Here is a 24,349-nt window from a genome sequence, read left to right on the forward strand (position 1 = left end):
TAACAGATGGCCAAATAAATGTGGATATTTGCTAGTTGTGTGCGTATGCACAAGAACTCAGTTGTATCGGTGGCGGTTACGCAAATCTCTTCAGATGGTATTGAAGAGTGTACAGCAAGCAGAACCCCACCTCCAACCCTGTTCAGGCGGTCATTTCGATATATCTGGTAGTCATTACAGAGGATCTCTGAGTTAAAAACATGAGGTTTCAGCCAGGTTTCGGTTAAAGCAATTATATCGTAGCTTGAGTTAAATGATTTTAAAAACAGTTCTGTTAACTTGGTGTTTAAGCCTCTAACATTTTGGTAAAGTATATCTAAAGCAGATTTTTCGTTCAGTTTTTTGACTCAGTGTTATTAACAGGGATCTTTGCCAAGTTTGGAACACTCTTATTCCGCCTATATTCAAATTCCCGCACAAGTGCCCCAGAGGGCCAAAAATCGTTACTCAAGATAGTGTCAAAATGGTCAATAGGTACATCTAATCTAAAGGAAGATACGTTTCTTTCATAACTAAAATTAAATTTCCGAATTGTTACGTCATGGGTTTTCCTTTTTGAGAAGATATACGATTTCAGATCCTCCTCAGTAGTATCCCTGTCGAATCTTGACACGAATATCGATTTTTTAGGAGGGACTACAACCAACTTCCTAGTTCCAGGCTCAGTCGCCTGAGAACGGTTTGCAGGTTCAATATTTTTTCTAGCTGCTAGTTTTGTTGGAGGTGCCTTTGATGTTGAAGGCTCTACTGTAAGAGGACTTGGAGATGCTAAGTTTATTAATTCTATCGTGCTAGGTGTAGGAACGATTGGGTTCTGGATGTTTTGAACGGGGTCTAGGGTCAATACGCCAGCCGAGACATCAGTTCGTTTTCGTTTGCTGTCACGACTGTCGCTGTTAGCATTAGCAGCTGAATCGGTAATACATTTGAAAGTTTTAAACAAGTTTTCATAATACTTGAATTTATCCCCTAATGTGGAAAGTTCCTTACCGATTTCGGAGAATGCGTTTCGGGTATGTTTGAAAAGCTTCTTCATATCTCATACAAAATAAGATACTACATGACAATCACATTTTATCAGGGGAAGAAAGCATGCGGAAGTGAGCTATTTGAATCAAAGGTAATGCGCAAACAAACTTCACCGATATACACCTGCGACTACAACATCCAACATCAGATATGATCGTCAACATCTTAAAATACGATATGGTACGGGATGTTGAAGCCATATTCAGGTACATATCGCTTATTTACTTCAATAGTGTCATAACTCAAAAAACATAATTTTCCAGGAGAGCGATTCAATGATTTTAACTGCCATATGTTGCCCATATAAAGGTATATTTTCGTTTTTATAGCACGTGGTAAATTTGTAACTGATCACAACAATTTTTTTATACAACATATGTATGTAGATCATGTTATTGGGTACGTTTATATGTTATTAACTCAAAAGTCATGTTTTTTGAGTTATGACACTATTGAAGTAAATGAGCGATATGTCAAGAGAGTTTCACTTACCTGGGGTTCAAATAGTATTGTCTAATGGTTGGATTTGCATTTTCTGGGAAGCCGTAGGTGAGAAATGGTTGGGGACATCTTCGGTTACGAGCAGTATTTACATTATTTCTTGTCTTTGTATAAATAATACAATTTTAATATATTTTTTCTGAACTTCATGATTGAAAAAATGTGTGTATGTCAAAAAATAAGATCTTCAATGAAAAGTAAAATTTTAACAAGTATAAAATTCATTAACAGTCAACAATGATATTCAGAAAGATTCAGAAAGCTGAATGAAAAATGATTAAAAATTGTTGATTATCAAAGGCATTTATATTTGATTATTAATTTTGTTCAACTGTATGATAACTCATTATTTAGTCAGAAAGGGTAATCAAATTGTATTGATATGTAGGGAAATTCAAAATTTATTCACCTAAATGCTGAGTGGGTTATTTGTGTGTGGTGATTGAAACCACTTTTAATTTTATATATAAAGAAACTTTTATTCAATAAAGAATACGCCTAAATAGAGTTGTGCTTTTTCGTTCATTTCAGAGATTCGAATCTTTCGTTCTTTTTCTGATGAACGAACAAGTTGTTCTTTTTGTTCATTTGTTCTTTTTTTTTTCGAGCAAATTTGTTCACTGCTGCTCGTCCCGCGGAAAAAACCAACAAGTATAGATTGTGGTGTGTATGCAGCAATGCTTTGTGTAGGTATATTTAAAAGTGTTATGAATAAATAAGTTAATATATATATATTATATATATATATATAATATATAATATATATATATGTATAATTAACTTAAAAAAAAAAAACAAGTTACAAATTTCGGAAGATCCAGGAAATTGAAAGAGTACAGACACAAATTGTAAATATGAACTTTTCAAGTTTAATAAATGTAATAATTAGTTTCTTACAAAACATGTTTTTCTTAAATAGTCCATACATATATTGTAGCAGTGCCACACACAAAGATGACCACACATATCTTTAGTGTAAGTGGCATCACCGACATTCGTGCTCACTGTGAATTTCTGCGTATGTACATATGTATGAATTTACGTATGTATATTCGCGAACGAGATGAGAGAAAGAATAACATTGGATAAAACGAACTAAAAGAACAAATGAACTAAAAGAACAAATGAGCTAAAAGAACAAATAGAACCGAAATCGAAGATCTAGTTCACTTGTTCAGTTGAGAGACCCGGTCATTTGAACAAGTTCAGAACGAAACGACCCAACTGTACTCCTGAATGTATGCGTTAATATCTTTTTAAATTTTTCACCACAATGAAAATTGAAAAATCAATATTGAAAATCAAAATATTGATAAAACATTTTAAAATTACAAATTTCAAAGTAACTAAAATACAAAGTTAAATAAAAATAATAAGAACCCTACAAGCGTGAGCTTCAATTGTACATTTCATTTCAAATAAATTATTTTTCTACATAACTCGTGGCACCGCCCGTCTAATAAAAAAAATTTCTCCCCATTTCCTCTTACAATAAAACTTGATAAGTGAAATATCATGATTCAAAACTATTTTTTGCTAAGTTATAGCTTATTATTCTAGTCTACGACCCTTTTAAACCTGTTTTATATCAAAGTTGCCGTGGTCTTTAACCGATCCCGTCCATTTTTACTAGAAATGTTTTCTGCTATAAGAAAAATATGTATACACAATTTGATTACGATATGTTAATTTTTCTTCGAGTTATGGCTCCCAAAACATGGAAAATTGCTTAGTCATAAAAGGGTCGGTGCCACTCCCATTTTTTAAATTGTGATGTTTTTCCTATTTCTTGTTATAAACGCACTTGGGAAATGAAATACCATTGATATAAAGCTCTTTCGCTAAGATATAGCTTATTTTATTCGTTCACGACCTTTTAAAAATCTTTTATATAAAAGTGGGCGTGGTCCTTAACCGATTTCGTTAATTTTTCTTCAAAGCATTCTTTATAGTAAAGGCAACCTCTCTGCCGAATTTTGTTACGATAGGTTTAACGATTTTTGATTTCTGATTAATAATATTTGTAAAATTGATTTTAATACAAGTGGGCGGTGCGACGCCCATTTTTAATTTTTAATTTTTTTTTCAAATTTTTATCAAGTCTCAATATCAGTCCACACGTCGAATTTCAACATTCTAGGTGTATTATTTACTAAATAATCAGGTTTTTAGTCTTTTCCAAAATGTTATATATTTAAAAAGTGGGCGTGGTTATCATCCGACTTCACTCATTTTCAATACCAATCTATTCTGGGTCCAGATAAGCTCGTGTACCAAATTTGGTGAAGATATCTCAATATCGTATTAACGGACAGACGTACGGAAGGACGGACTAGCTCAATCAAATTTTTTTTCGATGATGATTTTGATATATGGAAGTCTATATCTATCTTGATTCCTGTACAACCAACCGTTACCCAATCAAAGTTAATATACTTTGTGTGCAAAGCACTCTGAGTATAATGAGCTATATATCAGAAACGTTCGAAAATTACCAATGCAATCTTTGACATTGAGCTTGTATGCATTTTAATAAGCCTATGACAGGCATGAAAGAGTTAGTTTTATGGCCTAAAATACAAATACAAATACAAAAGATGTAATGTGGCCACATAAATCGTTCCCGAGATGGTCGGGCTAGCACCTTAATAGTGCTGTGTTACGTGAGCGTGCCGGATCTGTATCCGACAAAGGACCATCACATCGATAACACTCCCCAAAGCCTTCGGGGAGCAACCTTATCGCTACAACAACAACAACAGTTAATTTTATGCAGCCACATATTGAAATAAAGTTTTTGTAGAAAAATTATATTAACAAGTAAGAACCAAATACTAGCAAATCTATTTTTGGTGTTCAAATATTTTGTAGCATTATTAGTATTGTAACGAATTTAGGGAAACTCCACTTATTTTACACCTTCTACTAAAGTGCGTATCGCTAAATTGTTGAATAAATAACTCCAATATTCAATAATGCAAGAAGGTCTTTATTAGACTACTTTGAAAGTGCTTCATAATAACACTTATACTTCGCAACCCTTAGCGTGCTTAAATCAAACTGATTACTGACTCTCTGCCCAAATGTCTAGACGTTTCCTCTTCTAGAATCCTCTACCTGGTCACCAGCCATACGCGCGTGTATTTGTAGTGTGTAACCATATGCGTGTGTATATGTGAGTACTACTTCGGCTGATACCCCAGCGGGTTAGGGGATCAGAATATACCCGCGGTAGGTATGCCTGTCGTAAGAGGCGAGTAAAATACCAGATTCAAGGGGCTGTGTAGCGCAACCCTTCAGGTTGCCAGCGCAATATATAGCTTCTCCAAACCCAATTGTCAACCTCACCTATCCGCGGCGAATCCTGTTTCACTAACAGACGAGGCTCTGGCGACCCCAAGTTCCATGAGGAGCTTGGGGTAGGGAGGGAGGGAATGGCCTGAAGGTTTAATGTGGCCACATAAATCGTTCCCGGGCTAGCACCTTAATGGTGCTATGGTACCGGAGCGTACCGGATTTGTATCCGGCATCGGACCATCACATCGATAACACTCCCCAAAGCCTTCGGTTAGCAACCTTATCGCTACAACAACAACAACAACTTCGGCTGATGATGACATGTGTTTGTGAGTATCTCTCTGCTGCTTGTATGTATGTGTATTAGACTGGGTCGATTTATTAACCTATATCGGGCCATCGATTTTTCGATAGGATTTGGGCTCAGGAAGAAAGTTCCACTACGCATACCCAAAAAAATAATTTTTGAGCCTGCAAAATATCAACGATTTTTGCGATTTTTTATGCATTTTTTCATTTTCAAGACTCCAAATCATTTTTTATGTATTTTTTTCGTGTCAATTGGTAAATACAAAATTGGTAAATGCAGTTTTTTGAAAAAAAAAATTCTTTTATGGTGATTTAGAAGAAATTGGTCGAAAAATCGATTTTTTTTGCAGGCTCAAAAATTATTTTTTTGGGTATGCGTAGTGGAACTTTTTTTTCCTGAGCCCAAATCCTATCGAAAAATCGATGGCGCGAATAGGTTAACTTTCGTCCATACAAATCGACCCAGGTTAATGTGTATACATACATGCTGATTAATGTGTTTATGTACACAGTGTGGCTCGCTTCAATGTTTTTTGTGTTGGGGGTTTAGTACTAGTAGCTTTACTTGTAACATAGTCTTCTTCATCCCACTATATCTGCCGACATGAGCTTCTGATATTAGTTTTTTATTTTTAATATATAATTTTTTCTGTTGAAATTAATTATAAGAAATTTTCCACATGCAATGCTTTCATAACATATTCTGTGGGTTCTGGTAGTTAGTGCGATATTTTCTCTTATCGTACAAAAATTTGCAATAAGTTTTATAAACTTCAAATGCATACAAAATTTGTATTACAAACTCTCCATTCAGCCTTTTATTTGCTGTATATTTGAATAATAAAATTTCTGTACAATTCCGTTTAAAGTTTTGTTCCAAAAATAAATTTGGATACTAATTTGTATAATGCTAGAGCAACTGCGGGTATTTTGGTACACCAGCTTTTCTCGGAAACTATAAATGTGAACGTAACGGGACCTATCCAAATAGGTCGGCGTTCTCAGAATAAAAGCAGCGCATGATTGTACTCGTGCTTTGTAGGCATTGTTGTGAGTCAGTGGCAATGAATTTGCGTGGTTGGGCGGTTGATTTTTTTTTTAGATCAGATAAAACGATTTTTTACAAAAACTTTGAAAATTTTAAATTACATTCGTTAATCGGTAAGTAATGTGTGAGTATTGAATTAGTGAACTGTTAATGCAATATTTTCCATATATTTGTGTTTAATTAATTATTTAACAAGTAAGGAAGGCTATGTGCGGGTGTAACCGAACATTACATACTCAGCTGAGAGCTGTGGAGACAAAATAAGGGAAAATCACCATGTAGGAAAATGGACCAGGAGTGACTCTAGAATGTGTTTGTACGATATGGGTATCAAATGAAAGGTATTACTGAGTATTTTAAAAGGGAGTGGGCCTTGGTTCTATAGGTGGACGCCTTTTCGAGATATCTCCAAAAAGGTGGACCAGTCGTGACTCTAGAATGCGTTTGTACGATATCGGTATAAAATTAAAGGTATTAATGAGGGTTTTAAAAGGGAGTGGACCTTAGTTGTATATGTGAAGGCGTTTTCGAGATATCGACCAAAATGTGGACCAGGGTGACCCAGAACATCATCTGCCGGGTACCGCTAATTTATTTATATATATATTGTAACGAATTTACTTGCAAATCCTCTTATTTGCAATCCTCTGCTAAGTTCGAATCACTAAACTGTTGAATAAATAACTCCAATATTGAATAACGGAAAAATGGCCTTTATTAAAATACTTCACAATAACACTCAAACTGTGCAACAAATAGCTTAATAACCAAACTCATATCTTAAAGGAAACTGACTTTCAAAATAATAGTGCTATTGCTCGCTAGATATCGTCTTACTCGTAACTGCTTGACAATTCAAATCAAACTGAATTACTTCTTACTCGCCTGCGCCACTTTTATAGTTTACGCTGCATACATCTAGGCTCTTCTATTTCCAGAAGTTACTAGTTAGTTTCGGTTACAAAATCGCCAGCCACAACTACATGCACAAATTTTTGCTCTCTCTTGTGACAACTCAGATAAGATATATGCATGTGTTTGTAGTTTACAGTCTCCCGCACACACATAAGCGTATAAGTAAATTCATCGGTGTGTGACATCTCATCTCTCGCTGCCTTGTATGTAAATGTTGCTCGTCGGAATGTGTACATATGTGTAGACGCAATTATTTATTCGTTTATGTAGATACATAATGATGAATTATTGATGTGCATTCACGTCACTGGTTAGCATCGCTTAGAGACGATAGCATCGCTCAGTGCTGCTAACATTCGTTACACTGCCCTCCACCTAAGTCTGATCGTCCCGATCAGACAAATCTCTCGATCTAAACGCCGCTAGCATCTCCAAATGAACCACCTTTCTATTTCGTGGTTTCCCAATGGTTTGTATGCGGTAGATGGAATTACTGATCTTCTTCACAACCTTGTACGGGCCTTCCCAAATGCACCGAATTTTGGCTGGAACACCTTTCCGCCGGAGAGGGTTGTTTAACAGTACCAAATCTCCCTCCAAGAACCCTTCCGAATTATTGTTCTCATTGTACCTGCGTTTGATCTTACTACTCATTATCCTTAGTCGTTTCCTCACACTGTGTTGTTTGACCAATGAACTACTTCGCAGAGCTTGCGCTTGACGGATTGGCTTGACAGTATCGTTCCGCCGTTTCCCAACAGAAGTGCGCGATGGCTTGAAACCACCCTTGCATGCTTCCTGCAAAATTCTTGCAGTCGTTTTAGTGCGTCCATTAGGGTTTGTCAATGCCGGTGTTTTTGTCGCAGGTACTTTTGATTTCGCTTTGTTTGGCCCATTCGTTTCATCAACCTTTACCTTTGACTTTCGTGGCCTTTGTCGACTTTTCTCCACCAGTACTCGATTACTGCTGAAACCTTTTTCCAAACTGAAGTTAATTGGCACATCCTGGTTCTTATAAAGCATCACCCTTTTCTGCATATCGATCTTGATGTCATGGTCAACCAAGAAGTCCACTCCCAATATGACTTCATCAACGATCTTCGCCACAACGAATTTGTGTAAAACCATGACCTTCCCAATCAGTACTTCACATATCACTTCTCCCTGGACTTGGTTATACTCGCCTGTGACCGTACGCAACCTTGCTCCAGGTAACGGTTTAACTCTCCTGTTGACTAATTCAGATCGAATCAAGGAATGAGATGCCCCCGTATCTACAGTCAGTACACGCTCTTTACCATCCACATTCCCTCTGACGGTAAGACTGCTTGATTTCCTTCCGATTTGCGACACAGATATCACAGGACATTCAACAGCTGGATAAAGCTCTCTACCTCTTCCTCGCTCTTGCTCATCTCCTCCAGCTTTGCGTTTATGGCCACCCACATTGTTGGAACTATTAGGACCAAGATCGCAATGACGTGCAATGTGACCTGGGTTGCCGCACTTGAAACATTTAATAACTCCGGCATTCTTCTGTTGAGATCCCTTCAGTGCTTCCAAAATTGGGTCTACCCACTCTGGCCTTTCTACTTCCACACGGCGTGCTTTGAAAACTGGCTTACACAGAAGCGACGCTGTTTCCTGAATCAGAGCTTGTGACACCGTTTCTGCGAATGTTGGCTTTGGGTTTGCGTATGTAGCTCGCTTCGTTTCCACGTCCCGTATGCCATTTATGAAACTCTGGATTTTTACCCTTTCAGTGTATTCCACGGGTGCGTCCGCATTTGCAAGATGAGCCAATCTTTCAATATCTGAAGCAAACTCCTGCAATGTCTCATTTGCTTTTTGGTAGCGGTTTTGCAACTCAATTTGGAATATCTGTTTCCTATGCTCGCTTCCATAACGTCGTTCTACAGCAGCCATCAATGCTTCATAATTGTTCCGCTCTCCTTCGGGAATCGTCTGTAGAATTTCCGCTGCTGGCCCCTTCAATGCCACGAATAGTGCAGCAACTTTATCTTCCGCATTCCAGTTGTTCACTGCTGCGGTCTTCTCAAACTGTAGCTTGAAGACCTGGAAAGGAACAGAACCGTCAAAGGATGGTGTTTTTACCTTTGGATTACTCGCTGAAACTGCTGGGCGATTCATTTGCAACTCCTGTATACGACCTCTCAAAGCTTCTATCTCGGCATCAATTTTGTCCTCGAGCTGCACAATTTTTGTATCCTGTGCTTCCAGCTTTGATGTTACCCTTATCTCCTGTGCCTCCAGCTGCGAGGATATGCGGGCCTCCTGTGCTTTCAACTGCTCAGCGAACTGAGATGTCATATATGTCTTTTGCTCTTCCAGTTGAGTTTCCATCTTGGATGTAATCTGTGTCGACATTTCTGACATACGCGTTTCTTGTGCTTCAATCTTGGATGTTATGCGTGTCTCCTGCGATTCTAGTTGTGATGCCATATATGTCTTCTGTTCTGCCAGTTGAGATGACACTGTCGATGTTTGAGCAGATATTGCAGCTAAAATCATGTTCAAGTCTGTACTGGTAACCGTCTGCGATGTTTCGTTCTTCTCTTCAATTTTTGTTGTCTCCTCGCCATCAAGATGAAAGACATGCTCTTCCACATCAATTCCTTCTGCTTCCATTGCTTCTCGTAGCCGTGCCTGAAGTTCGAGTTTAACGCCGCTTGTATTCAATCCACGGCTCTCCAACTCCTTCTTCAGTTGCGGGATCTTCAATTCACTTAACTTTGCCATGTCCTTGTTGTCCTCTAGAATTTATTCAACAATTCCTCTTCTGACACCAATTGTAACGAATTTACTTGCAAATCCTCTTATTTGCAATCCTCTGCTAAGTTCGAATCACTAAACTGTTGAATAAATAACTCCAATATTGAATAACGGAAAAATGGCCTTTATTAAAATACTTCACAATAACACTCAAACTGTGCAACAAATAGCTTAATAACCAAACTCATATCTTGAAGGAAACTGACTTTCAAAATAATAGTGCTATTGCTCGCTAGATATCGTCTTACTCGTAACTGCTTGACAATTCAAATCAAACTGAATTACTTCTTACTCGCCTGCGCCACTTTTATAGTTTACGCTGCATACATCTAGGCTCTTCTATTTCCAGAAGTTACTAGTTAGTTTCGGTTACAAAATCGCCAGCCACAACTACATGCACAAATTTTTGCTCTCTCTTGTGACAACTCAGATAAGATATATGCATGTGTTTGTAGTTTACAGTCTCCCGCACACACATAAGCGTATAAGTAAATTCATCGGTGTGTGACATCTCATCTCTCGCTGCCTTGTATGTAAATGTTGCTCGTCGGAATGTGTACATATGTGTAGACGCAATTATTTATTCGTTTATGTAGATACATAATGATGAATTATTGATGTGCATTCACGTCACTGGTTAGCATCGCTTAGAGACGATAGCATCGCTCAGTGCTGCTAACATTCGTTACAATATAATACCACGAACAGTATTCCTGCCAAGATTCCAAGGGCTTTTGATTTCGCCCTGCAGAACTTTTTCATTTTCTTCTACATAATATGGTAGGTGTCACACCCAATTTACAAAGTTTTTTCTAAAGTAATATTTTGCGTCAATAAACCAATCCAATTACCATGTTTCATCCCTTTTTCATATTTGGTATAGAATTATGGCATTTTTTTCATTTTTCGTAATTTTCGATATCGAAAAAGTGGGCGTGGTCATGGCCGGATTTCGGCCATTTTTTTATACCAAGATAAAATGAGTTCAGATAAGTACGTGAACTTAGTAAAGATATATCGATTTTTGCTCAAGTTAACGGCCGAGCGGAAGGATAGACGGTCGGCTGTGTATAAAAACTGGGCGTGGCTTCAACCGATTTCATCTATTTTCACAGAAAACAGTTATCGTCATAGAATCTATGCCCCTACCAAATTTCACAAGGTTTGGTAAATTTTTGTTCGACTTATGGCATTAAAAGTATTCTAGACAAATTAAATGGAAAAGGCGGAGCCACGCCCATTTTGAAACTTTCTTTTATTTTTTTATTTTGTTGCACCATATCATTACTATAAAAAAAAAAAAAATTTTTGTTAAAATTTGACTTAAAAAAATTAGTTTTTTAAAGTAGGCGTGTTCGTTATCCGATTTTGCTAATTTTTATTTAGCACACATATAGTAATAGTAGTAACGTTCCTGCCAAATTTCATCATGATATCTTCAACGACTGCCAAATTACAGCTTGCAAAAACTTTAAATTACCTTCTTTTAAAAGTGGGCAGCGCCACGCCCATTGTCCAAAATTTTACTAATTTTCTATTTTGCTTCATAAGGTAAACCCACCTACCAAGTTTCACCGCTTTAGACGTCGCACTTTTTCGGTTTTTCGAAATTTTCGATATCAAAAAAGTGGGCTTGGTTATAGTCCGATTTCGTTCATTTTAAATAGCGATCTGAGATGAGTGCCCAGGAACCTACATTCCAACAATTTCATCGAGATACGTAAAAATTTACTCAAGTTATCGTGTTAACGGACAGACGGACGGACGGACATGGCTAAATGAATTTCTTTTTTCGCCCAGATCATTTTGATATATAGAAGTTTATATCTATCTCCATTAGTTTATGCTGTTACGGATTATTGTTATGGGAACAAAATTAATATACTCTGTGAGCTCTGCTCAGCTGAGTATAAAAATGATATGATACAACTCGATGTCCGCTATTGTGGTATAGGTCAAGGCGGGTAAAGTGGTATAGTATACCAACGCAAACGTCATTATAGCTGTGAAGTTGCATTTTATTTTGCTGTGTTTATTTTGCGAGTTTTAAATTATAATATCTAATTGTAGTTTGTGACAAAAATAAGCGCGAAAACCTAGAGTTCATTTTAATACAATTGGTTTGCTTTGAAAAGTAAAGATTTTGTGAATATTTAAAGTTTTAAATCAATTTCTTATTATTCATTTTGTGTTTGCCGAGTCACTGTGCATTTGTGTTTTTGTTGCAATTTTGATTGGCACCTTTTCACCTTGCAATTGTTTTTGTGCGCACACTTTTTGTTTTTCTCGCAATTTACTGTCTTCGAAGCTGTTTGCGTCGCTTTTTAAGTGTCAAGTGACAGTGACTCTAAAACTGCTAGCTACCGCTAAGCTCCCAAACTTTCAGAGTTGCTTTATATATAACCTTTCTCATTCTCAGTGCTATTTCAATTGTTTTTTCTTTGTAATTTACAAACATATCTTTACCATTTCTATATTCTTGTACTAGTCTATTTTCATTAACTTCTATAAAAAATGACTTGCATTTTCAAAAACTGTCAGGTAAAAAGCGAATCCGAACGTTTTGTCTCTTGCTGGCTTTGCGATGGGCTCGCCCATGGAAAGTGCGCGGGACTGACGGCTAGAGTTGTTGACACTGTCAATGATGGGGAGAAGGGAGTACGTTGGTCATGCATTAAATGCAGATCAACTGAGGTTGACCTATTTAAACTGTTTAGACAAACACGAAATGCGTTTTCTGAAATTGCTAAAGAGTTTTCCATAATCACGGAAAAGTTCAATCAATACGATAGCTTGTTCCAATCCTTCAAGTGTTTGGATGAGTTACCGCATTGTTTAAATAGAAATAAAGACAACCGCGATAATAAACAAAAACACTCTGAAGACTCACCTAACGCTTTGAATCTTATTCCTGCTCAGAACATTAATCTTCCGCAAGTGGAGCTTATAGACTTGGCTTCCCCTAATCCGCAAGCTGTGGGTCCATCCACTTCTAAGGCCGCGGAAAAAACCTTAGAGTCTCAAACTGTAACTTCTGAAACTGTAACTTCTCAATCTGTGTTTTCTTATTCAGAAGCACCGGCTAAGAAGCTGGTTGTAGTCCCGCTCAAAAAATCGATTTTTGTATCTCGCTTTGACAAAGACACTTCCGTTGAGGATATCAAGTCTTATGTCACTTCGAAAATTAAGGCTGACGGCATGACTTTAAGAAAATTTAAATTTAATTACGAAAGAAACATTTCTTCATTTAGAATTGATGTCTACTCAAAAGATTTTGATAAACTTTTGGCAGCGCATTTTGGCCGCCAGGGGCTTTTGTTCGCGAATTTATGCATAAGACTATTGAGATTACTCAAAATGTAGCAAAAATTCCCCCTCAAAGTTCCAATCCAAAAAACTTAATTTAACATCTTGCTTAAGCATTTTCTATCAAAATGTTAGAGGCTTAAATACTAAATTAACTGACTTATATTTGAAAACCATTCACTGTAACTATAACATTATTGCTTTTACCGAAACATGGCTGAAACCCAATGTTTTAAATTCCGAAATTTTTTGCGGTGAGTATCAGACTTATAGAAATGATCGCTTAAATAGGACCGGAGGTGGCGTCTTGCTAGCTGTACATTCTTCAATTCCATCTGAAGATGTTAATTTAGCCGAAGTTGATTCCATCGAGTTTAAATGCATCCGAATCTTACTAGGCCGGGGTCATATTTACTTAGCCGTTTGCTATATTCCACCGTCTTCTGAATATACACTACCATATTTCACTGTTACAATCAGTCAATTCGATGATAAAGCCCACGGACTCAATGATTGTTTTAGGCGACTTTAACCTGCCACATATATTTTGGAATACCGTTGATCACAATATTGTCCCCGTATCATCCAAGATGCATAACAATGACTTTTTGGATGGAATTACTGATCTTTGCCTTAATCAGATCAACTTCTTTCCGAATAAGTATGGAAAATTCTTAGACTTAGCATTTGTTGACGACATATCTAAATTCTCTATAAATCGGTGTGAACCTCTCGTTTTGCCAGAAGACGTTTACCATCCTTCTCTTGAGATAACTTACGAAATCATAAGCAACAAAGTCGGCTGCACTAACCCAACACGTGTCTTTACCAGATGCTTTGATTTTTCCAAAACTAATTTCAACAATTTAAATAAAGAGCTTTCTGAGATAACGTGGCCTCGATATAAAGAGGATGTAGAGGAAAACGTTTTACATTTTAATAAAACCATTTATACTTTATTTGAAAAACATGTGCCCAAACGCACATGCTCGTACATTGAACCAGTGCAAGCCTGGTATACTAAAGATTTAAAAGCTTTAAAAAATAAGAAATCACGTTTATTCAAATTATATAAGAGAACCGGTTTACATTCTCATTATGCACGGTACGATATTTTCCGTCATAAGTATTTTGAACTTAATAAAAAGTGTTATAAAGCTTACATATGTAAAATTAAAAGAAACATTATTTGCCACCCGAAGTCTTTTTATGATTTCGTAAATTCTAAACGCAGAACTAACGGGTTTCCTTCTGCCATGAAGTTTAGAAATAGCATTTCCAGCGACGATCAAGAGATTGCAAACTGCTTCGCTCAATTCTTTCACTCTAATTACTCTGCTGTGGTTGATTCATCACCTACAAATTATCCGTATGAGCTCCATTCTATTAACTCAATATATGCCCCACATTTGCTGCCTGAAGATGTTCTACTACATCTAAAGACCCTAAAAGAATCCTTCAAATACGGTCCCGATTTGTTCCCAACATGTTTTCTTAAAAAATGTGCGGAATACATTTACCAGACCCTTACTGATCTGTTTAACCTCTCTTTAAAAAATGGCATTTTCCCGACGGCTTCGAAGGAATCTTTTCTTATCCCACTCCATAAAAAAGGAAGCAAGTCGTCTATTGAAAACTATCGTGGAATAGCAAAGCTCTCCGCTATCCCTAAGCTTGTCGAAGCAATCGTTACTAATGACCTTACATTTTCGATTTCTACATTGATAGATAGTTCTCAGCATGGCTTTTGTAGAGCCAAATCAACCACAACAAATTTGCTTGAATTTACAACTCACGTCTTTAATGGGTTTAAAAACCATCATCATACCGACGTTATATACACTGATTTCAGCAAAGCATTCGACAAAGTACGCCACTCATTTCTTGTTTATAAACTCGAATTGCTTGGTTTTCAACCTGGCCTAACTCGCTGGAGCTCCTCCTATATTTGCGGTAGAACTCAAAGAGTCATTTTCAAAAACATTTGTTCGAATTTCATCGATGTTCCCTCCGGTGTGCCTCAGGGCAGCCATCTCGGTCCTATTCTGTTTTTGATCTTTATAAACGATGTTTCCACAACTATAAAATATCCTAAAATTTTAATGTATGACGACGATGTAAAACTTTTTAAGTCATACGCGTCGGTTGAAGAACGTTCTGTACTCCAGGCGGATTTAAATCGTTTAGTTACTTGGTGTAATACGAATTTTATGCCTCTCAACATAGAAAAATGTAAATCCATGTGTTTTTCACGTGGGAACATGCAGCCAGCTTCCTACACAATTAATGGCCAAACTCTGGAAAGCGTTGATGTTTTTGTCGACTTGGGAGTTACAATGAATTGCAAACTTAGTTTCAACCCTCATATTAATGCCACAGTCAATAAAGCGAGAGGAGTTTTAGCATTTGTGAAAAGATGGGCAAAAGAGTTTAGTGATCCTTACGTTACAAAAACCCTTTCTACATCATTGGTGAGGCCGATATTAGAATATGGATCGATAATTTGGAATCCGCGTTATCAAGTTCATACGGATAGACTAGAATCAATTCAAAAACAGTTTTTACTTTTCGCCTTGAGAAATCTTCAATGGGACTCTCCGTATAATCTTCCTCCGTACACTAATCGATTAAAACTGATAAATCTTCCTACACTTGCAAGTCGTAGAGAAATGCTAGGTGTACTATTTATGGCTAGACTTTTAAATGGATCGATTTCAAGCCCATTTCTTTTGAATGAAGTAAACTTGAATGTTCCATGCCGAGTTTCAAGGCATTATAAACCTATAATTCTTAAACAATGCAGAAGCAATTTCCAACTACACGAACCTTTTCTATGTTTGTGTGAAGATTATAACTCTCACTCGAGAATAATTGAAAAAATACTGTTCTATCTTCTCTTAATAATTAAAAAATTATATTTATACTTTTAGTCTATTGTATTTTGTGAATCTATATTTCTCAGCTGATGAGTTTCTCTGTAGCTGACGGTTTTGGATCTCGGTGCTTAAGAAGCCACTGCCTCTCAAAGACTCGGTAACAAAAAAGTTATAAGTAACACATAAATAAGAATTAGGATACAAAAAAAAAAAAAAAACATAGTATGTATGAATTAAAAAAAAAAAAAAAAAACAGGATTAGCCTGGTTTCATCGGGCCACTTGAGGGCAGTGCGCTGCAACAACGTCCGAGATAAAAAAAAAAAAAATAACCCTTCCGATCACAAATAAAAAAAATATAAGGCGCGATAACCTCCGAAGAGATTTTAGGCCAAGCTTCTCTTCCAATTTGCGTCGTGCTCCTTTTTAATCTTTCCTACAAAATTGGCGGACGGGACCTACTTGTTTTATGCCGACTCCGAACGACATCTGCGAGGCAGATGAGTTTTCACTGAGAGCTTTTCATGGCAGAAGTACACTCGGAGTGCTTGCCAAACACTGCCGAGGGGCGACCCTGCTTAGAAAAATTTTCTTCTAATTGAAAAACCTTATTTCTAAAATTTTGATGTTGCTTTGCTGTGGTAGGCGGAGCACGCTACCATCACCACGGTGGCCGCCACCATATACCATATTACCCGCCAATTTTTTGGAGAGCTGATTTATGACTTAAGATATATTTTTAAATATCTCTTAACTGTTCAATTGTAAGACTATTGCTTCTTGCTTCTTTTGTTTGTAATCCTTGTAGTATCTTATTAACTCATTTTCATTGAAATTGCATGCAAATTACTGATTTTACAAAGGAAAATAAAATGGGTATACCACATTAACCGCACTTACTCTATATTTCCATTTATCTGGTTATCAAGTTAGGTGGTTTTTTATTACTGGCACTACAAAAGTATTCCAGCTGAAACATATGTTTGTGAAACTGACTTTAAAATAGGGTGTATTTCAAATAAATTACAGAGGCAAATTCTGAGATGCAGCCGTTGATGTCAGTATTATATGCCAGTATTTGACTTTTGGAGCTGTGCAGCAAACACTTTGTTTTAAAAAAATAATCTGTATTTATTTTCTTTTTTTTTTCAGATTTAACGCCAAAATGCGTGCAGTATTCATTTTTGTGGCGTTGTTCGCCTATGCCAACGCGGTCTCATTCAGCGATCTCGTGAAGGAGGAATGGTTTGCTTTTAAGGTAAGTTCTTGCAAGTATTATTAGAAACGATAACTAATCGAGATGTTGTTGTTGCTGTTGTAGCGATAAGGTTTCTCGCCGAAGGCTTTGGGGAGTGTTATCGATGTGATGGTCCTTTGCCGGATACAGATCCGGTACGCTCCGGTAACACAGCACCATTAAGGTGCTAGCCCGACCATCTCGGGAACGATTTATATGGACACATTATACCTTCAGGCCATCTCTCCCTCCCCGCCACCAAGTTCTATGAGGAGCTTGGGGTCGCCAGAGCCTCGTCTGTTAGTGAAACAGGATTCGCCGCCGGTTTAGAGAAGCTATATGTGACCCGGCCTATGAAAAGGTGGATTATGACTCAAAAAAGAAATTGCGAGAAACAGCTGTTAATGATAAACAATACTGTAGCGAATTTAGTGCAATTCCTCTTATTTGCAACCTTCTGGTAACGTTCGAATCACTAAACTGTTGAATAAATAACTCCACTATTCAATAATGCAAAATGGCCTTTATTAAAGTTATTGACAATAACACTACTATTGCTCGCCAGATAGCGTCTTAAATCAAATTGATTGTCGCGCCTCTACTGTTGCTGCCTTTTATACTCTGTGATTTCTCGTTCGCATACTTCTAGGCTCTTCCAGAATTTACTTAGTTACTGCTATAAAATTATAACTACAGATGCACGTGTATAGCTTCTCAGATAAGATATCTGCATGTGTTTGTGCGTTTCTTCTCCGTCGCGTGTACGTACATAACGATTGATTTATTGATGTGCATACAAGTCACTACTTAGCATCGGCTTAGAGATGATAGTATCCCTTAGTGTTGTTAATATTCGTCACACTGCCCTCCACCTAAGTCCCGATCAGACAAATCTCTCGATCTAAACGCCGCTAGCATCTCCAAATGTACCACTCTTCTACTTCGTGGTTTCCCAATGGTTTGTATGCGGAAGATGGTATCACTGATCTTCTTGCCAACTTTGTACGGGCCTTCCCAACTCCACCGAAATTTGGATGGAACACCTTTCCGCCGGTGAGGGTTGTATAGCAGTACCAAATCTCCCTCCAAGAAACCTTCTGAATTATTGTTCTCATCGTACCTGCGTTTCATCTTACTAATCATTATCCTGGATCGTTCCCTGGCACTATGTTGTTTGACCAATGAAGAACTACTTCGCAGAGCTTGATCTTGACGGATTGACTTTGCATTATCAGTATCGTCTTGACGTTTCACAACAGTAGTGCGCGCTGGCTCGAAACCACCCTTGCATCCTATCTGGAAAATTCTTTCAGTCGTTTTAGTGCGTCCATTAGGGTTTGTCAATGTCAGTGTTTCTCTCGCAGGTATCTTTGATTTTGCTTTGTTTGGCCCACTCTTCTCCACCAGTACTTGATTACTGCTGAACCCTTTCTCCAAACTGAAGTTAAGTGGCACATCCTGGTTCTTATAACGCATAATCCTTCTCTGCATGTCGATCCTGATGTCATGGTCAACCAAGAAGTCCACTCCCAATATGACTTCATCAACGATCTTCGCCACAACGAATTTGTGTAGAACTGTGACCTTTCCAATTAAGACTTCACATGTCACTTCTTCCTGGACTTGGTTATACTCGCCAGTGACCGTACGCAACCTTGCTCCAGGTAACGGTTTTACTCTCCTGTTGACCAAGTCAGATCGAATTAATGAATGAGATGCGCCCGTATCTACAGTCAGTACACGTTCTTTGTCATCCACATTCCCTCTGACGGTAAGACTGCTGGATTTTCTTACAATTTGCGATACAGATATCACAGGGCATTCAATAGCTGGAGCTAGCTCTCGATCTCTACTTACTCGCTCTTGCTCGTCCCTTCCATCTTTGTTATTAAGACCACCCATGCTGTTGAAACCACTAGGATCAAGATCGCAATGGCGTACAATGTGACCGGGCTTCCCGCATTTGAAGCATTTGATAACTCTTTCACTCCGCTTTTGCGATCCTTCCAGCTCCTCCAATATTGCGTCTACCCACACTGGCCTTTCTACTTTCACACGGCGTGCTTTGAAAACTGGCTTACACAGAAGCGACGCTGTTTCCTGAATCAGAGCATGTGATACCGTTGCTGCGAATGTTGGCTTTGGGTTTGCGTATGTAGCTCGCTTTGTTTCGACGTCCCATATGTCATTTATAAAGCTCTGAATCTTTACCCTTTCAGTGTATTCCACGGGTGCGTCGGCATTCATTAAATGTGCCAGCCTTTCAACATCCGACGCAAACTCTTGCAATGTCTCACCAGGCTTCTGGAAGCAGTTCAGTAACTCCATTTGGTATATCTGTTAACTTTGCCATGTCCAAGTTGTATTCGAAGTCTTCGGAATTTATTCAACAATTCCTCTTCTGACACCAATTGTAACGAATTTAGTGCAATTCCTCTTATTTGCAACCTTCTGCTGACGTTCGAATCACTAAACTGTTGAATAAATAACTCCACTATTCAATAATGCAAAATGGCCTTTATTAAAGTTATTCACAATAACACTACTATTGCTCGCCAGATAGCGTCTTAAATCAAACTGATTGTCGCCCCTCTACTGTCGCTGCCTTTTATACTCTGTGATTTCTCGTTCGCATACTTCTAGGCGCTTCCAGAATTTACTTAGTTACTGCTATAAAATTATAACTACAGATGCACGTGTATAGCTTCTCATATAATTGCCTACTTTTGGGAGCATCTCAGATAAGATATCTGCATGTGTTTGTGCGTCTCTTCTCCGCTGCGTGTACGTACATAATGATTGATTTATTAATGTGCATACAAGTCACTGCTTAGCATCGGCTTAGAGATGATAGTATCCCTTAGTGTTGCTAATATTAGTCACAATACATTTCTTCAGTTTCTTAGTAGTTTTTCTTTTGCATTATGAACAGTCATGCCCAAAAGGCAAAACACAAACCAGACCGATATTTTTGCTCCATTGCCATCGAAAAAAATGCTATCAAAAAAATCTGAGGTTGCTTCACCAGCCACCAAAGTGGCATCGAAGGAACCAAAGGCTTCATGGTCTTTCATTTGTGCTCTTCTTTCTCTACACTTCTAAGCAAGTTAGGACTTTCTAGTTTTCACCACATGAAAGAGCGCCGCAAAAACTATCGAAACAAGAAAAAAAGAGGAAACATTTTTTTTTAGTCATAAGCCACCTTTTCATCGACCGGGTCACATATATTGCGCTGGCAACATGAAAGGGTATTTTAGTCGCCTCTTACGACAGGCATACCTACCGCGGGTGTATTCTGACACCCTAACCCGCTGGGTACTGGTTGATGGATTACACCTGTGTGTGCGGGTGCTTTTGATTACAAACGTTTCAGAATGTTAACATGCCAAAAATTATAAAATTTATTATTTAATTTTATTACCTTTCAATTGATTGCAAAAAAGTGTGTAAAGCAATTCGAGAATTATGCATTCATAACAGTTTCCCATTGACAAGTTTCAAAAGGGGTTTTGTTATTAATTTGAAAGAAAGAAATTTGTAAGAATTGATTTCTTTTTGATTAAAGCCTTTTTTTCATTTTATTGCCTTATTGTCACGATAACGCGTTATGCAATAGATTTTGTATGAGTATACACTCAAAGTGTTATTGCATCATTTATTTCTTCAATGCAGTCAATCAGTGAAACACTTTTTTTTTTTAAGAAATTGTCTACCATTCTAGCAATGCATATTTAATTAGCCAGAATCAACCACGACATACAAAATGTAAGCCCCGCTTGAAATGTGTCCCCAAATAACACCAACCATCTCTTTAATTGTAATGTGGAACCAACGCCTCTAACACCCCTCTCATTATGGTCCACTGCAAGTTTCCTTGGACTCCTGTTGAGGATATTGATGACAATTTGTGATCGGTCGCACCTATTGGATGGGTCGAAGCACTACTACAACAACAACAACATATTTAATTAGCAAATAAACAGAGGCATATTAAGCTTTTTTGCCACATAGCAGTGATTGTGAGGTTTGGAACCACTACACTTTGATCTATGTTATGGTTTTTCTTTGGCTTATTATTGTTTTTATTAAATTCTTTTTTTTTTTTTACTTGTATTTAATCACGCGCCAAGCAGTATCGCCAATTCTCTTATTACTGCGTAATTTTAATGCATCATCACGCGCGTAAGAGATAGTCGCATACAGCTCAGACTGATACCATGTAAGACAACTTCAGCGAAAGCATCAATCCATTCAGCCATACAATGGTATATATAGCTGCGGGCTTATCACAAAATGTTTAAAGTATTTAGTATTTCTTCCAATCGTTCGTATTAGTTGAAATAAGCCTTGATTTACTAAAAAATCTATTGCGTCGCTATGTTATCAATTTCGTGCGCTTAATTGTCTTACACTAGTCAACTCTTTCCGAAATTGCACTTTAGTTTTAATTATTGATTTGGGCCATCCACATAAAGGCAATTTAATGCGTTTGTTTTGGAAATAGAATATAAAAATGTTTTACCAGCTAAGCCGTCCGATGCTTTAGATGGACTTGAGAGTGATTTCCATTTCCAAAAAAATCTTCTAGCGAGCATCCATAATCAGTAATTTTTCAAACGGTTTTTTTAGCTTGACTTGACAGGCTGGCTGGTTGGCAGAATTTTGTAATTGCAATTTAAGTAACTTCCCGATAAGCTACAAGCTTGAAACTTGGAATATGGTTCAGAACCCGATGACAATGCAATAATTAGAAAACAAAAACTCCGATAGGTGGCGCATGGATCGAAATATTTCAAAAAATCGTATTTGTGGTGCGATTTTTTTCATATTTGGAACACATAATACATACATGAATAGAAATCGACCTATGAAAAAAATCGCCGCTAGGTGGCGCAGGGATCGAAATATTTCAAAAAATCGTATTTGTGGTCCGATCTGGCTCATATTTGGAACAAATATTACTTACAGTCCGGTAGAAGTGACTTCAAAATATTTTGGAGTTGGAGGAGGGGCAAGCATACGTGGCGCAGAGTCGAGTAAAGTCTTTGGAAGGATTATGTATTCAGGACTTAGATTGTAACAAATTGTCAGGAAAGAGTCCTTGTAATAATGAGTCGCTAAATGAACTAAATAGAATAAGAAATAATAGGCAATTAAATAAAGACTAAAAACTTGAAAATAAAATAATTGAAAAAAAAAATTTTAAGTTAAACAGTTTTATTGAAAACAATACTTACATGAAGTAATAATAATACTAAAAGCTAGAAAATAATTAGGTAGGTCCTAGGTACTAGTCATCACATTCTTCATCAATCTAGGGCATTTTGTTCGGACAATTAAATAAAAGCGTTGGACGCGTGAAATATTGATAGTTATATATAAGATTGACTGAACCTTAATCAGGATATGCTACGCCTCACATTTTTAGAAATTTCACGCACCCCACGCTTTTATTTAATTGTCTGATCAACGCCCTAGATTGATGAAGAGTGTGATGACTAGTACCTAGGACCTACCTAATTATTTTCTAGCTTTTAGTATTATTATTACTTCATGTAAGTATTGTTATACTCAGCTGAGCAGAGCTCACAGAGTATATGAACTTTGTTCGCATAACGGTAATCCGTGACCGGATAAACTAATCGAGATAGATATAGACTTCTATATATCAAAATGATCTGGGTGAAAAAAGAAATTCATTTAGCCATGTCCGTCCATTTGTAAACACGATAACTTGAGTAAATTTTGAGGTATCTTGATGAAATTTAGTATGTAGGTTCCTGGGCGCTCATCTCAGGTCGCTATTTAAAATGAACGAAATCGGACTACAACCACGCCCACTTTTTCGATATCGAAAATTTCGAAAAACCGCCCTTTTTCATTTAATTCGTCTAGAATACTTTTAATGCCATAACTCGAACAAAAATTTACCAATCCTTGTGAAATTTGTTAGGCACATAGAGTTTATGACGATAACTGTTTTCTGTGAAAATGGGCGGAATTGGTTGAAGCCACGCCCAGTTTTTATACACAGTCGACCGTCTGTCCATCCGCTCGGCCGTTAACACGATAACTTGCGCAAAAAACGATATATATTAACTAAACTTAGTTCACGTACTTATCTGAAGTCACTTTATCTTGGTATAAATAATGCCGAAATCCGACTATGACCACGCCCACTTTTCCAATATCGAAAATTACGAAAAATTAAAATAATGCCATAATTCTGTACCAAATATGAAAAAAGAGATGAAACATGGTAATTGGATTGGTTTATTGACGCAAAATATAACTTTAGAAAAAAACTTTGTAAAATGGGTGTGACACCTACCATATTAAGTAGAAGAAAATGAAAAAGTTCTGCAGGGCGAAATCAAAAGCCCTTGGAATCTTGGCAGGAATACTGTTCGTGGTATGACATATATAAATAAATTAGCGGTACCCGACAGAAAATGGTTCTGGGTCACCCTGGTTCACATTTTGGTCGATATCTCGAAAACGCCTTCACATATACAACTAAGGGATACTCCCTTTTAAAACCCTCATTAATACTTTTAATTTGATACCCATATCGCACAAACACATTCTAGAGTCACCCCTGGTCCACCCTTATTGCGATATCTCGAAAAGGCGTCCACCTATAGAACTAAGGCCCACTACGTTTTAAATAATCATTTACACCTTTCATTTGATACTCATGTCATACAAACACATTCCTGGGTTACCCTAGGTTCATTTTGCTAAATGGTGATTTTCCCTTATTTTGTCTCCAAAGCTCTCAGCGGAGTATGTAATGTTCGGTTACACCCGAACTTAGCCTTCCTTACTTGTTTCGTTTAACTAAAAAAAATTTGTTTATTATTTTATATGCTGTCACCTTCTACTGAATTTGTCACCACCCAACAAACATTTAGGTTAGAAAACGATTGGAAGACGAATTGAGTTTAATGTATTTCTCTAAGGTAGAAGAGGACGATTTCCGAAACTGTCGCGAATTATAGCTTTCTCGACAAAAACGGGACTTCGTTCTCGATATCGA

At 37.3% G+C, this 24,349-nt stretch overlaps 1 protein-coding gene across 1 annotated transcript in view; it reads left to right on the plus strand.

The window, feature by feature from the left end:
• CtsL1 (cathepsin L) overlaps positions 1-24,349 on the plus strand; it is an 82,685-nt gene that overhangs the window by 7,555 nt on the left and 50,781 nt on the right. The window contains exon 2 of the mRNA XM_067771475.1: positions 17,226-17,331. Within this exon, the coding sequence (XP_067627576.1) occupies positions 17,239-17,331 (93 nt within the window). The 5' untranslated portion in view covers positions 17,226-17,238. The remainder of the gene's footprint in view (positions 1-17,225; positions 17,332-24,349) is intronic.

The sequence above is a fragment of the Eurosta solidaginis genome, chromosome 3 (genome assembly GCF_040869045.1).
Source record: "Eurosta solidaginis isolate ZX-2024a chromosome 3, ASM4086904v1, whole genome shotgun sequence".
NCBI lineage: Eukaryota > Metazoa > Arthropoda > Insecta > Diptera > Tephritidae > Eurosta > Eurosta solidaginis.